Source organism: Micromesistius poutassou (assembly GCF_964030765.1).
Source record: "Micromesistius poutassou genome assembly, chromosome: 15".
Taxonomy (NCBI): Eukaryota; Metazoa; Chordata; class Actinopteri; order Gadiformes; family Gadidae; genus Micromesistius; species Micromesistius poutassou.
This window is the reverse complement of record NC_140285.1, coordinates 2,945,431-2,961,528: the sequence shown is the minus strand read 5'-3', so window position 1 is coordinate 2,961,528 and position 16,098 is coordinate 2,945,431. Positions and strand designations below refer to the sequence as shown.

Below are 16,098 nucleotides of genomic sequence, written 5' to 3'. Positions count from 1 at the left end.
CGAGCGAGTGATCAAGGCGATTGAGAGAGGTCCAGGACACTAACGAAAGCAATAGGCACACGGCGAGTGAACTGCTCGATAGTAGGCTAAATTGCCGGCGAACCAAGCTACCGTCTCTAGGGTTACCGTCTCTAACCCTAGCCTTCTCTCTGAAGGATGCTACAGTGTGTTGCATAGCAACCGTCGTGCACTTTGCAGGCAGCCAGGAGGGACTACGTTTTTGTAGTCAATTTTTGTAGTCCCCCTCTGCTTCGCGTCGGGCCGAACAACGCCCCTTAACTGTGGTATAATGAGAACATTCCACAGCCTGTCGTGAGCTACTGCTTAAATAACACTATTATTATAATATTATATATTATATTATATATCTGTCTGTACATGTGTCGTTATTTGTTGTTATCTTTTTGCACTATTATGTGATTATGTTATATGTTGTGTGGTAAATATATTAATAGCACATTTGGAGTATGGGGAAACACAATTTCGGTCCTCTATGTAACTTGTTGCACAGTCAGTCTGACAATAAAGTTCACTTTGACTTTGACACTGATTCTTTTAACATATGTTAAACAATTTTTAAGATTTTTATTTTATTTCTGTACCCTGGCGGCCGCTACAATAACCCTATGCTAATAGTTAGGTCTAGTAGTAGTACGATGGAGGCCAACCGTTACTCAAGAAGCGCCAAAAAGGCGCCATCTACTGGTGGAAGCGCGTAGTGCTGCTAACGGAACTCTCTAGACAAGTAACAGTACGACACTGCCACCTGCTGGCACAGAGGCTACAGTGGAAAAAACATACTGAGATTAGATCATATCGTCTGAAGACACATTTTGGGCTTAAACCAAAGATTTGAAACGGATTATGAGGTAATTGTTGTGTTTGTGTTTTTTTATCAACATACACATACACATATTTGCATTTTCTGGCTTAGCCAAGGGGAAATTTAATATTCAATGCTGTTTGGCAATTTTGACCTGATTCCCATTCTTCCCTAGTACACCCAGACTCAGATGACCAATGGGTATCAGCCATAGAAACAAGTGACAAGGTAAACTCTAACCTGCAGATAATAGAGAAGGGGCATACTTATACGGCTCATATTTTTCTTTTTTATATCACTACTGTAGTTTCTTAAATTATCTGAAATGTTTTAGAACGTTTCTTAAATTAGATGAAATGTTTTGGAAAGTTATTGAAAGTATACAAATTGTATATTTTTCTTAATTAATTTTATTCATCCGTACAAGCACCCACACAACCATATATTCTTCCAGCCATCATCCATATATTCAACAATACCTCCCTTCATCCTTCCATCCATCCATTCCCATGCAACCACCCGACACCCATTCATTCATTCATTCATCCTTCCATCCATCCATCCATCCATCCCCAAGGCACCCTGCTACACACCCTCCCATCAACCATCCATCCATCCATCCGTCCGTCCTCATGAATTAACACAGCCGGTTATCTGGGGGCGTAGCCGGCTTATAAACCACACAGCGGATGAGCAGGTTTTGTTTTCGTAAACACTTTCTTTTATTCGTTTCGGTAGCAAAACCGCCACCTCGGGACCACATGGTGCTGCGAGGTCTGGACGGGATGCACAGAGGAACAGCGTGCATTGGTGTCAATGCGGCTGGCTTTTCTTAAGACATCGGTTTGACCCACAAACACTAGCAGGGGCTTCAGTACATTCACATTGCTTTGACGACACTGCCCCCGTCCCGGTTTGTTAGAATTATCTTTGTGCAAGCAAATTTTGAAAAAGTGACCAGTTTGGGCGACAAACTTGCATAGGAAGGATTAAAAACACAAAATATCAATGTATTAGTCACTATTCGCCGGTGGGTTTATTTGACCACTTGAGACAACTTCAAAAAGTGTTTTTTTTTTGTACAGACAAGAATAAAACATTCAGAACTTTATACGTACAAAACATGGACATGAACAGATTCTTTGGTCCCTTTTCGAATCTTTGGTAGGGTTAGAGGGATGTTATTGCTTCATTTAGACACTTCTTTATAAAATTTCTGTCGGACAGTGGCTGCCAAGCGTTTTCTTCAGACATGTATTACATGAGTGTTAGGGTAGTGGACTGTGAGTCTAAAAAAACTACTAGGGGACAGGTAGAAAAGATCACGGGGGGCCTTCTACAGCGCTAGCTACGGAGCTAGCTCAACTTCTCGACTTCCGTTAACCCGCTCAGTCCTCCACGATCTCGGAGGACTCGGACACCACCTTGCCGTCCTTGGTCTCGATCATCTTGATCACCACGTTCTTCTTGGTCTGGGTGGTGAAGCTGCCGCCGCCGCCGCTGCCGTAGCTTCCGCTACCGTAGCCGCCGCCACTGCTGCTATTGGAGCTGAAGCTAACGCCGCCGCCCATGCCGCTGCCATAGCCGGCGCCGCCGCTGCTGTAGCCGGCGCCGCTGCTGTAGCCGCCGCCGCTACCGAAGCCGCTGGAGTAGCCGCTTGAGTAGCTGCTCTTCAGGCCGCCGTCGTAGCCGCCGCCGTAGCTCGCTACACCAGGGAATAGGGGAAGGCGAAAGGAGACCATTGAAGACCAAACGTTGAAATAGTTCCACGATATACACAGCAAACATCTTTCACGGGAGCATTAAGCCCTAGTGAGTTATGTTTCTCCAATCTTCTTACCCATTTTAAGGTTGTTTAAGACAGATTTTAACCAGAAAAGAGACTTAAAGACGCACCAAACATCTTTCATGGGAGCTATAAACCGTAGGCTAGTTCTATGGTCAAAATAGTTGTGTTTCACCAATCTTCTAAAGCATTTGAAGGTTGTTTAAAGACCAGTTTGTTAACCAGAAAAGAGCATTAAAGGCGCACTAAAGTTCTTTCATGGGAGCTATACACCGTAGGCTAGTTACACGGTCAAAATAGTTGTGCCTTTCCAATCTTCTAAACCAATTTGTAGGCTGTTTAAAACGAAGGCTAACCCAAACAGGGTCTTAAAGACGCACTCAACGCCCCCCCCCCCCCCTGGCCTCAACACGGCAGGCTGCACTCAGCGGGCGACTTACAGCTCTGCTGGGTGATGTTGATGGACTTGATGCCGTGCGTCAGCCTGTCCTCCTCTCCCTCCAGCAGCTTCCTGTAGGTGGCGATCTCGATGTCCAGCGCCAGCTTGACGTTCATAAGGTCCTGGTACTCGCGGATCTGGCGGGCCATGTCCTGCTTGGCTCTCTGCAGGGCGTCCTCCAGGTCCTTGATGCGGGACTTGGCGTCGCGCACCGCCATCTCGCCGCGCTCCTCCGCCTCGGCGATCTGGGCCTCCAGGTTGCCACGCTAATGGAGGACGGACGGACGGGGTTATAGGAGACGGCCAGGGTCGGGTGGGTGCGCTGCTGGACTCGGGGGCGACGGTAGGTAACGCCGCCTCATTCGAGGTGTGTGGGCTGGAAAGCTTTGTTTGCGATTTTTTAATCCGACGCAGTCCAGGGAAGTTCAATGATCTTTCTTGGATTTTTACTTCGTCTTTTATGTACAATACTTTTGTTTGTCGGTTTCACCACCAAGATGGAATCTAACCCAATCCAAGATAAATAATACATGTAATATTGGTTTTTCTAGCACGACTTCAGTGCGTTACCTAGCAACAACCATTCCACAGGGTTGTGTCTTAAGAGTTACACGTGGGATTCCCCTCGATATCGCATATCTTTATATGTTTTCACATGACACATAAAGACATGCCGCACGATGACCTTTAGTCATCCCTTGTTCGCCATTTGTCCAAACACTAACAGGACTCGGAGTCGGCGAGGGGCCAATGTTTAGTGTGTGCTGTGAGAATGGTTAGCTGCTCTAACCATGTTTACAGTGGGATAAATACGTCAGGGGCTATTCCCCCGCTACATAAACACCCGCAGGCAGCCATACGAGGCAACAGGTTGCCAAAACAAACGGACGAACACGTCTGACCGCTAAGACCGCTCGGATCATCCCTGGGCTGAACAGCACTCATCCCTCGAATGAACGCTAAGCTGATCTCTGAGTTGAACACTAAGCTGATCCCTGGGCTGAGTACTAAGCTCATCCCTGGGCTGACCACTTAACTCATCCCTAGGCTGACCTCTAAGCTCATCCCTGGGTCGAACACCGCTCATCCCTGGGCTGGACCTCTAAGCTCCTCCCCCGGGGGCCGTCCGCTCACCTGTCCCTTGACTCCGTCGATCTCGGCCGTCAACCTCTGGATCATGCGATTGAGGTCAGCGATCTCGGTCTTGGTGGAGCGCAGGTCGTCTCCGTGCCGGGTGGCCGACGTCTGCATCTCCTCGTACTGGAGGGGAGGGGAGCAAGAGCGTGAGCGTCAGCGCCGGAGTCGTGCATGGTTAGCTTCAGTGTTCAGAAGGAAGGCCTACAGACGGTTTCGTCTCTATCAGTGACTGTGTCTTTAAGGGTCCTCGCTCTGGAAGCATCTACGCAGAGCAACTGAAGGCAATAACACCTGTCGACATTACGACACAAAAAGTCTTAAAAGGTGACGTATTATACCACCAGGTTTGAGTGTGATTAGCCGTTACAAGCCGCTTGCTCATCTATCCAGCTTTGTTGTCAAATCCCCAAAAATGTGCAAGACAAATAGAGGAATCGAAATTTCGTTTGTCTCTGACCCACGGTGCATTAAGTATTAAGGGGAAAAGAACGGACCCATGGTGCATTAAGTATTAAGGGGAAAAGAACGGACCCATGGTGCATTAAGTATTAAGGGGACGAAGACCCCCCCTGGTGGCTCACCTTGGACTTGTACCAGAAACCCCCCCTGGTGGCTCACCTTGGACTTGTACCAGAAACCCCCCCTGGTGGCTCACCTTGGACTTGTACCAGGTCTCGGCCTCGGCGCGGCTGCGGTTGGCGATGTCCTCGTACTGGGCGCGCACCTCCGCCACGATGGAGTCCATGTCCAGGGTGCGGCTGTTGTCCATCTCCACGATGACCGACGTGTCCTTGATCTGTCCCTGGAGCTCACGCAGCTCCTGGGAGGAGGGGGGGGGGGGAGGGAGGGGAAGGGGACGGAGACAGGCGGTCAGACGGAGACAGACGGTCAGACGGACCCCAGTATGGGGGGATGGGGGGGTGAGGGGTGGGCCGCCTTTGGATAGGGGTTCAGCCGATGCGCAAACCCCAAGTTCAGGCACCCTGGGTGAGGCCCTGGGTGGTGAGGTCCGGGAGGTTTCAGAACACAACAAACCCTGGTTCAGGCACCCGGGATCAGGTGCTGGAACTAGTGCTGGCTGTGTTCTGAAACCTCCCGGACTCCCAGACAAGTCAACGTCAGACCAATACACGCCAACAGATGGGGGAATGGTGGAGAAAGTCACCAGCCCATAAATAACGTGACACATACCAGATGCGTAATCGTAAAAAAACGCTCCGACTGGGAAGATAACATTCCGTGTCTTAACCGCAGAAGGATAAAATAGGAGGTGAAGAGCAGCAAAGAGGCTCATCTGGTCCTAATTATTACTTTTGCCAACTCGTAACTCAATTAAGACGGCCGTGCGTTGTTAAAGAAAACGCAGGCTAAAGCGGTTTAGGGCGCCCGTGAACTCGGGGTGACGCTGGTTTCAGAACAGACAGGAGACGTCTGAGCAGGGAGGTGTGTGTGGGGGGTTGGGGGGGGGACGTACCTCTTCATAGATCTGCCTGAGGAAGTTGATCTCGTCGGTCAGACTCTCCAGCTTGGCCTCCAGCTCAACCTTGTTCATGTAGGCCTCATCCACGTCCTACCACACAAAGTGAGGGAAATGTTAGATGTACTGTACACTGTTCAACACACACACAACAGGAACATCTAAAGTAAAAGAGATCACTGTGTACGTATTCCCTCCGACTGACCTTCTTGATGAGCACAAAGTCGTTCTCACATTCTGTGCGCCTGTTGATTTCATCCTCGTACCTGGGAAGACAGAAGAGAACAGAACGCAATCAGATACATTCAAAGCACACTCACTCTCCTAACACACCACTAGGGGGCAGCAGAGCTCAGTCTCCATAATGGCTAAGTTATTAGAAGTTATTGGAAGTGTTTCAGCTACTTTTAAAGTTTTACTGCCCCATCTGTCCGGCAGAACTAAAGGAGCGGTTTCATTGTTAACATGTGTGCTCTGAAAGAAGAGAGAACATGTGTGTGTGTGTGTGTGTGTGTGTGTGTGTGTGTGTGTGTGTGTGTGTGTGTGTGTGTGTGTGTGTGTGTGTGTGTGTGTGTGTGTGTGTTTGTGTGTGAGCGCACTCACGACTGTGCACACATGTACATGGCAGGACAATCCCCGGATCACATAAAGATAGATAGAGAGGCGTTTATGGGGCAGCTTCGGGTTTGAATCTTGCGGACTGATATCCATGAGGTGTGAATGAAATCCATCGCTCATCGCAACGTATGGCCGCTCAGTTAGCACTGAAAACTCCCTGGATTCCTTCGAGGTGTAGTCTAACCAGGAGCAGATGTAGGGAGTAGCCCATGGCGTGTGAATAATGTTCTGATGACTTCACCAATCCCCTCATTTCACAAAGATAAAATGGAGCGTCCCTTGTGCCTGACGGTACGGCCTTGATAGGAAGTTGCTTCAGACCTAAACACTAAAACACTAACCCAGGAGGTTACACCGGTGTCTTAAAAATGCACTAACCATTTTATGATTAGAGGTATGAAGCCTGTGTTTGAGTTTGTGTATCTTTAACACCAACAATAACCAAGAATGTCCCTTAAAAATGCACATTTACAAAGGGTGAGTGTCACTGGTGGTGTATCCTCTCAGTTCCTCTAGTGCTCACAAGTTCCACTAGTGGTCCCTAGTTCCTCTAGTGCTCACAAGTTCCTCTAGTGGTCCCTAGTTCCACTAGTGGTCACTTGTTTGTCTAGTGGTCCCTAGTTCCTCTAGTGGTCACTAGTTCCACTAGTGGTCACTAGTTTGTCTAGTGGTCCCTAGTTCCACTAGTGGTCACTAGTTCCACTAGTGGTCACTAGTTTGTCTAGTGGTCCCTAGTTCCACTAGTGGTCACTAGTTTGTCTAGTGGTCCCTAGTTCCTCTAGTGGTCCCTAGTTCCACTAGTTGTCACTAGTTTGTAGTCCCTTGTTCCTCTAGTGCTCTGGTGTTCCACCGGTACTCACTTGTTCTTGAAGTCCTCCACCAGACCCTGCATGTTGTGCAGGTCCGCCTCCAGCTTCATCTTGTCGTTGCCCAGGCCGTCGAGCTGTCTGCGCAGGTTGGAGATGTAGGCCTCGAACATGGCGTCGATGTTGGAGCGGGTAGTGGTCTGCTGCTGCAGCAGGTTCCACTTGGTCTCCAGCATCTTGTTCTGCTGCTCCAGGAAGCGCACCTGGACGGGGAGGACGAGGGAAGAGAGCGTTTAGACCCGATGTGACTAATAAGGAGAAGCGCCATTGTCCACATTGAGGCCCTGCTGTAGGCGTGGCAGCGGCCGCTCCAGATGGAACAAACTAGCCCCGCCGATGGATAAACGCGATCATGCGATCATGGAGCGAATGAATGAATGACTGGGCCTCGTTTAACCAGCGGGTCGTTTGCCTGTGATTAACCTCCCATTTCAGATCCCACTGAAAAGTGAATCATGCATTCACAATGTATGCGGTTTGTTGTGCCAAGTGCTCTGTTATTGCATTGGCCCTAGTGTATCCAAGCCGGTCATGGTTTTTCCAGAGGCAGGGATGACGTAGCATATCCTGGCAGTAGCCAGGCCGATGTGGGTGGAAGGTGGAGAGGAAGGAGGCTTTGGAAAAGAGATGGTGGCAAGAGGAACCTAGCAGCGCTTCCTGTTTTCCACAAGCAGAGTATTGTATTGTAGCAGTGGAAGGAGGGAGGGGGGAGGGGGGAAGGCGGGGGGTGAGACGGTGGAGGTGGAGCTGGAGGGAGGTTAGCCAAACCAGACGGCATTTGCATGCCGCTGAAAGGGAGAAGATATTGAAATCAGCTGGAGCTAATGTGCCAACGGACATAATAGGGCAGAGGAGCAGAGGGAAGGGTGGAGGAGGAGGATGGTGCGCAGGAGGTTAGGGTGGAGGAGTTGGAGTTGGAAGAGGAATGTTGATAACATGGTATTTACAGGAACACTGTAGAGAGATAGGGGGTTGAGAGTCCATGGGAGGAGGGATAACATGAGAGGAATGGATACTGGGAGGGTGGGGTTTTGGGTGGGGTGAGGAGGAGGAGTGGGGGGCGTAGTCAAAGATGGAAGGTGATATATTTACTGACTGTAATAATAGTGTGTGAGAAAACAGATGTGCCAGATGAGTGACTCTGCTCCCTCCTGCACCACCACCACCACCACCCTGCCAGGTGTTGTGTTGCACTTCTCTCAGGTTAGTTCTAGAATCTTATCCCCCCCCTTGCCCCAAACCAAAACCCTCTCTGTCATTCCTAATCCTGCCTCCTTGGATAGTCATCAAAGGATCAAAGTTATCAGATAAGTATTGCAGGAGCCGTGGCAGTAGAGTCGGTTTATCTGTCTTTTTCCCTCTGAGTTTATGTCTGGGCCATGGAGCAGATAGGGGGCGGGGTTACGTAACTAATCTAGTGGCACTCAGGTGAACATGAAACCGGCTCGCTCTTTAAATATTAACCCAGAGCAGAGAGCTGCACCACACACACACACAATCCATTGTGACAACAAACAGGCCGGGCCCACGGCGCACAACGCTCTGCGCAGCCTCTTCTTCGGCACTGACTAAATTTGGTGTGAAGGTTGTTCTGTTTAGACAAGCCGCTCCGAACGTCCCAAAACAATGCAAAGGGGAATTACTGGCAACGCTCGTGCATTGTTAACTTGTTCCGTCTGCATAAGCAGATGTGCTGTGAGTGTGAGTGTGTGTGCCGTGTGTGTGTGTGTGTGTATGTGTGTGTGTGTGTGTGTGTGGATATGAGCGTGTCAGACAAGGCCACACCCCATCTGAAGGGGAGGGGCAGTCCCAAGGTAACTCCTAATCAGCAACTCCCAAGTTTTTTAGGGACACACCCATCTCTCTCTTTCTCTCTTTCCTTCTCCGTCCTTCTCTTTCTGTCCCCTATTGAACTTTTCTCCCCCAACCCAACCACCCGCCCCCCTCCCTCCCGCTCGCTCGTCTATTTCAGCTGCATTCTTAACAAATGAATAACAATGATGATCTTGAATAAACCCTCGCAAACTGCAGATGACACACAATTCCCCCTGCAGACAGCAACACACGAATTTGCGTGTGGTGAGATGCGACTAAAGCCGGATCATATTACTCCACCCAGATGGAGTGACTCCGTCAGCCAACAACACCCCATGCGGCCGACCTACGCCTGTCCACCCACCCGCCCCGACAGACCAGAACCAGACGACCCCACACCCAGAACAGAACGCACTCACACAGACACAAACTTTTATCTTTTGCGTGAAGCAAAAGACAAAGCATCACACAAAGCATCGCACCTCGCCAACAATGAATGAACGTGGACACACACACACACACACACACACACACACACACACACACACACACACACACACACACACACACACACACACACACACACACACACACACACACACACACACACACACACACACACACGTCTCAGTCCCAGCCCCAGACTGACCTTGTCGATGAAGGAGGCGAAGCGGTTGTTGAGGCCCTTGATCTGCTCCTTCTCGTGGGTGCGGACCGCCTGGATGTTGGGGTCAATGGCCAGGTTGAGCGGGGCCAGCAGGCTCTTGTTCACCGTCACCGCGGTGATGGGGGCCCCCATACCCCCACCCATACCCATGCCCATGCCCATGCCGCCACCCATGCCCATGCCCATGCCTCCTCCGCCGCCCATGCTGGAGCCCAGGCCCATGCCTCCGTAGGCAGAGCTGCTGGAGATGAAGCCGCCCCCTCCCATGCCGCGGCTGTTCCCCCCGAAGGTGCTCCGTGCGCTGTAGCTCTGGCGGGAGCTGCCCATGCTCGGGCCGCTGTAGGACGCGCTGCTGTAGTTCCGCGGCGCCGAGCTGGACCGGACGGTGTAGCTGGTCTGGACTTTCCTGGACATAGTGGCGTCTGTCGTGGAGAGGTCTGGAGTAAAAAACCGGTTCGGCAGGCAGACAGGCAGGCAGACGTGGACAGCAGTAACGGCTGCTTTCAGTGCTGGGGGTGAGGAGACCGGAGAGGATAGGCAGAGGCGAAGTTAGTCAAGAGTTTTAAAGTCCCTGCAGCCGTGGGAGGGGACTGTGGCGCGCTCTGATTGGCCCGGGCCCTGGCTGAAGGGGGAGCCGGGGGCGGGGCTGTAACAGAACACTTGTGGTCTCTATGACACATTGTCCAGCCATTCCAAGTGAATACCTGCTCCTTTCTACACAGAGGACTGAAAAAAGGGTTTGCGGCCTTGTTCTGTCTCTCTCTTTCTCGGATTTGTTGTTTTATTTATTTACTCTTTGTTTTTTCTTTGCCTATTCATTTTGTTATAGTTTCATTTCTTCCCATTTCTTTCTTTAGGTCTCTTTTTCATTTATTTCCATCTTTGTTTCTCCATTCTTTATTGATTTTCTTTCTGTCCTTCCCTTATCCCACAGGCTTGTGTTAATTGATTAAGTGCCTCTGCGATGCTAACGAACAGTAGGGTTGCGTGTGGGACCAAATTATAAGAACATGACATATTACAATTATAGAGCAATTATTACGAGGTTACAAGGCAAAATGTGGCAGAACCATGCGAGCACATACAACACAACAAATACGCAAACTGCTTTAAGTGCACCGATATAGAAACAACAACAAGCACACAATTAACCAGCCGCCGGAAATGTAAACACTCAAGTTGAATGCTCTTCGCCAAGGGCTGCAGAATGTCATGCAGTTGAAAATACAGTTTTATTGCTTCACCAACAGCCTTCTCTTTTCTCTGAGATGAGAGACATTAGAGGCACAAGGTCGAGACATTTTATCAGAGACAAAACAATCAACTGTGGCTCACAGACAGGACTGGGGCCACTCCACATTTGGTTTCCTGATACTTGACCCCGGGGCCAACTCAACTTTATTTCACAGTACAGTATCACACCCCCCCCCTCCCCGTGCTTTCAATGATGGCTTACATACTGTCATACATTCCTGCACAGGGTCAGCCCCATGTTTGAGTGAAAAACCATTACTCAGTAAGTACAGCATGTGTTCCTTGTCCATCTCCTCCAGGCCAGAACCTCTGGGAGGCCTGAGAATATAGGAGCTACTTATGAGGTAGCTTAACATCAACAGAAATTATGCAGTAAAACACAGTGAGCACAAATGTTTCCACACAAAAAAACGTTTGCAGACTCGCCTCGTTTAGTTTCGAATGAATCACTTTAAACGAAGGCAAACATGTCGTTTCAAAGTGCAATTACACTAAAAGTGTCAGGCCCTCGGGTCCTTAAGCTGCATCTCACCAACGGCTACACATTCAGCGTCAGTCTGTGGAAACCTGCGAGCCGTTAACCCATGACGTCATTAAGACGGCTGATTGGAGACACTTCTAGGATTACGTTGACACGGCACTTTCTTTATGAACTACGCCTGAGGTGGCAAAAATGGGCGCTGCGATGCGTGAACGTCAACGCCGGCGGTGGTCTGCTCAGCAGTGGTGTGCGTGTGACGCTTCACCTTCAGACGGGAAGGGGAGCTTATCAGCCCCGCCGCCCGCACACTGCTGGGGGTGGTGGAGAGAGACGTGGGACTGGGGGGGGGACTGGAGTGTTTGCAGTGATATGGATGCCCCACTGGGTCGTGTTGCTACATGTATCACAGTGGTGTCAACAAGGCCACAGAGGACTGGTGGCGGAGGAGGAGGAGGAGGAGGGAGGGGGGACCACGCCCTGCCTCTCTACCCCACCGCCCACCCACCCATCTCCCATACCCCTGCCCAGCCCTCACCCTGGTCAACTCCCCCGCAGTTCCACCCCGCCTCCTGTAACAGCCCAGGGTGACTCACACACAGTTCCTAACACACTACCAGGCCTATCTCACATCTTCTCCCCCACCCCGCCACTCTCTCTCTCTCACACACGCACACACACAAACTCAAGCATGCATGCCCACACACACACACACTAAGTATTCCTACAGACAGACAGTCACCCAAGCATGCAAACACACACACACACACACACACACACACACACACACACACACACACACACACACACACACACACACACACACACACACACACACACACACACACACACACACACACAGATCTTCGCCCGCTTCATTTCCCGCCTCTCGCTTCTGGATCATCGTCATGGCAACGTACAAATACCATGTCAACTTCCCCCCCCCCCCCCCCCCCCCCCCCGCTCTTCCCAGTAAATCCCGGACCTCTGACCAGCCGCTCATTCTGCTGCCGGGCACGCTAGTGCACACTCGTGCACACTGGTGAGCCAAGGTTCACACAGTGCTGTGAGTTTGATGTTTGCCATGTGAGTGCATTGGGAGAAGTGCAGAGATCCCACTTGGGGACGGGATTTTAAAACGGGATACAAGGACGGGATTTTTAAATGACCACAAGTCAGAGCAGAAGTTAAAGGGGGGGGGGGGGGTAGGGACACATTATCACACACACACACACACTTGCTGAATGACACATTAACACACTCAAATACATACCACACACATACATGCTCACACACGGATACGCACACACACACACACACACACAGGTCTCTATTTATTATCAGTCTAAGGTGTCCTACATCTGTGCTAATAAACATACACCTACAGTCGTAACCAGTCATAGTCAGGGTTAAAGATATGAGTCATTGTGGTATTATCATAATAAATAAATAAATAAATAAAGATAAATATCACAATGGGCTTATTAACTCATAATACCGTTCAGTCTAACTGAGGGTGATTACATTGGAGTATATTGTCAATCATTATAATGAACATTTTGAGGGCTTCATGTGAAATCGTTGAGGCAATAAATCTGGGCGTCAAAACAGGTTGATGTAGTCATTGGATCATTGGACAGCCCGATGAAGTTCAAAGACTCCAAGTGATAATAGCGGATAATTGCCCAGCCATTTTAACCACCTTCCTTATTCGCAGGTATGTAGAGCTTCAGGTGCTGTGGTGAACTCACCACAAACATCCACTCACCCGTGCCAGTAAAACTCCCCTGATTGCTATCTTCTCCAGTGCTCCTATTGGCAAACTGGCTATCTCTACCTGCTCTACTGGATTACTTTGAACTGCTCATTGCTCTGGACCAGGGTGTGGTGTGCAGTGTGTGTGTTCATGTATGTGTGTGTCTGAATGATTGGTATTGTTGTGTGTTAAAGTGTTTGTGTTGCTGTCATGCTTCTTATTTATCTGTGTTTCGTTATCGTGTCTGTGTTTATGTTGAAATTTGTGTTTACCAATGTTTGTGCGTTTGTGCAATTGTGCAATCTCTCTCTCTCTCTCTCTCTCTCTCTGGGGGTCTTACAGTGGGTAAGAGATCAGTGAGTGTGTGGTTATCTGTGCATACGTGGTCATTTGTGTGTGTAAGTATTCAGGGTGATACAGAGGGTATCGGTAAGTGTGTGTGTGTGTGTGTGTGGTTTGTGCGTCAATATGTGTGTGATGACCCCTGATGGACCTTCACACCCTGTTAACACGCCCTCAATAAACGCTGGCTGATCAGCACCGCTCCCTGAACCTTGACCCCACGAGGGGCATGGCTGCCAGACTATAGACTATAGAGTGACAAACGTTTTACTGTTTGCGTGCACGTTTGTGTATGTGTACATGCACATGATTGTGTCTGGGAATGTCTGTGTGTGCGTGCGGAATTGTATGCGTATGTGTGTTGTAAGAGTGCGTTAGTCGCTCCTCCTTTGACTGTTGAATGTTGCAAATATCCGGTAACTTATTGCACTCTGGCAGTAAATGCCGCACCCCTGAATCACCTCGTCGATCGTCCCTCCAACAGTGACCGGAGTCAGCAGGGAGCGTTCTCATTGATTCATTATTATTTGCAGAAGCCCCCTGACCAATGGCAGTCTGTTAAACGGACAGTCAGCACACTGTCACGGCGATCCAGGTGTTTACCATGTAGGGAGACAGAGCCCTGTGCTCTGTCTCCCTACAGGCCCACCGGTCTCCCTGCAGACCGGTGGGCCTGTTTCAAGACCCAGCGTGTGTTGCAATTCAAACTATCGCCTGGACATTTAACTGTCGTTGGTTGCCTTGTCGTTGGTTTAAAGCCCAAAGCAGTGCTTGAACTGAGATTCATAGTTGTAGCGCGACCAAAAGAAAAAAGAAAATAGAATCATTGTTTTAACAAATGAAGCGATCCGGAGTTGGGCCAGGACTCAGGGTCTATTTTGGACTTCCAGAAACATTATTTTGGGTCGGTCCCGACACGGCTGTGTGCTTTGGGCTCGGCAAGCACCTCTGAGAAAGGAATGAGGCGCTGGTTCGAGGCCCACGGGTCACGTCCCTCCATGATGAATCCAGTCTGACGAGGAAGTTGAGTGGAGTTTTCCGACAGTGAGCACACGGCTATAAATAGTGAAGACGCATCACTGACGTGACCTTACCTGATATTCTGCGCACAAATTCTTTGTAGCCTCCAGAGCAGTTAATCATGAAGCCTTTCACTAAACCAACAAAACAACATTGTAGCGACATAAACTTCATTTTTGAGTGGGCCCCCCTGCCCCAAAACCCTACTCTTTTCAGTGAAACCATCCTAAAAGTCATTTGAATATGTCCCAGGGAACCACTTTGGGGTCCTCATTGCGTGTAAAGGACCTCATGTATGTAAATATACGTCACAGTTATACGTGGCAGTTAGCTGCAAAGCTTTTAAAACAGGGAAAACACAATGGGAAAAATAAATACACTGAGCTACACTTGGTACACACAAAAGCTACAGTTGGGTACAACAGAGAGAAAGGGCATTAGAAATGAGAGATGAAGAGGAGGAGGAGGAGAGGAGGAGAAGAGGAGAAAGAATAAATACGATTTCCATGGAAAAGCTGAGGTCCTCAGTAGGAGGCCAGTGGCCGCAGAGACTTGGACGCTTGTTTTAAATCTGGCTTCGCGTTCCCCTTTAATCTACTACTCCTTCCCCTTGTAACCGCGGCCCAGTGCTGGCAGCGGGCCTGAGGCCGGGTAGGAGAGCCGGCTCCCTGATTGGACAACAGGGGAGCATTGTTAGCGGAACCAGCGCTTGTTTGTGCCTCGCGTGGGCTTAGACTCCAGCGCATTTTAATTCCGTCCCATTACTTTAAATTACACGCAGTGATACACACTCGTTGTCGCCGCGTCCATGGACCACACGCACATTGACTGACACACACACACACACACACATACATACATACATACAGACACTGTCACAGACACACACACACAGACACACAGACACACACACACACAGACACACAGACACACACGTTGGGCATGTGTGTGTCCTCGAGTGATCTCTGTGTGAGATCCTTTCCCTCCGTACTCCTCCGTTGGCCCCGCCCACCGTCCCCATGGCAACAAACGCACCACAGAACGCTGATGACTTTGCAAGTTACGTAAACAGCTGCCACGTGCAAAAAAGAAAGAAAGAAAGTAACGTGGTTTCCATGGTGACGGCGTATACATTAAAAGCAAACCGTACGCGAGTTGGACATGCGTCACCGTGGAATTTCCGACCACAACCCGTTTGGGGTTTCTGAGTACACATACTTTAGATTAGAACACTTTATTTAAACTTTATTGTCCTATCAACGGTGCCACATGCGTTTATATTTAACGTGTTACATACAGATGGGGCAGTGGTTATGTAGGGAGCTGACACAGAGGTTATGTGCAGTGGCTCACGGAGAACACAGCCTCAGAGGTGATCTGTCCCTGGGGGTAGGGGGGGGTTAACCCAACCCTCCACCCCTCTCCATCCTCCCCCCCCCCCCCCCCCCCCCCGTCTCCAGTCCTCCTCGCCACCTCAGCTCCCAGTCTTACAGAACAACATTGAAGCAGAACAATGCTAAGAAAATAAGCGCCTGGCAGAGGTTTGTCAGCGAGGAAAGGGAAGTCTGAGAGTACGGCGTGTGAGACGAGACGGAGGGGGGGCGGGAGATGACGGGATGG

The 16,098-nt window shown here is 49.8% G+C and overlaps 1 protein-coding gene across 1 annotated transcript; it reads right to left on the bottom strand.

Annotated features, from left to right (window-relative positions):
- Nucleotides 1-1,521: 1,521 nt before the first annotated feature.
- Nucleotides 1,522-10,168, bottom strand: krt8 (keratin 8). Its single transcript, XM_084479087.1, has 8 exons — nt 9,611-10,168; nt 7,141-7,349; nt 5,868-5,928; nt 5,660-5,755; nt 4,841-5,005; nt 4,183-4,308; nt 3,050-3,314; nt 1,522-2,528 (listed from the first exon to the last, which is right to left on the bottom strand). The coding sequence occupies exons 1-8, from the start codon at nt 10,040-10,042 to the stop codon at nt 2,212-2,214; spliced, it is 1,671 nt and encodes a 556-aa protein (XP_084335213.1). The 5' UTR covers nt 10,043-10,168; the 3' UTR covers nt 1,522-2,211.
- Between the last annotated feature and the right edge of the window lie 5,930 nt (nt 10,169-16,098).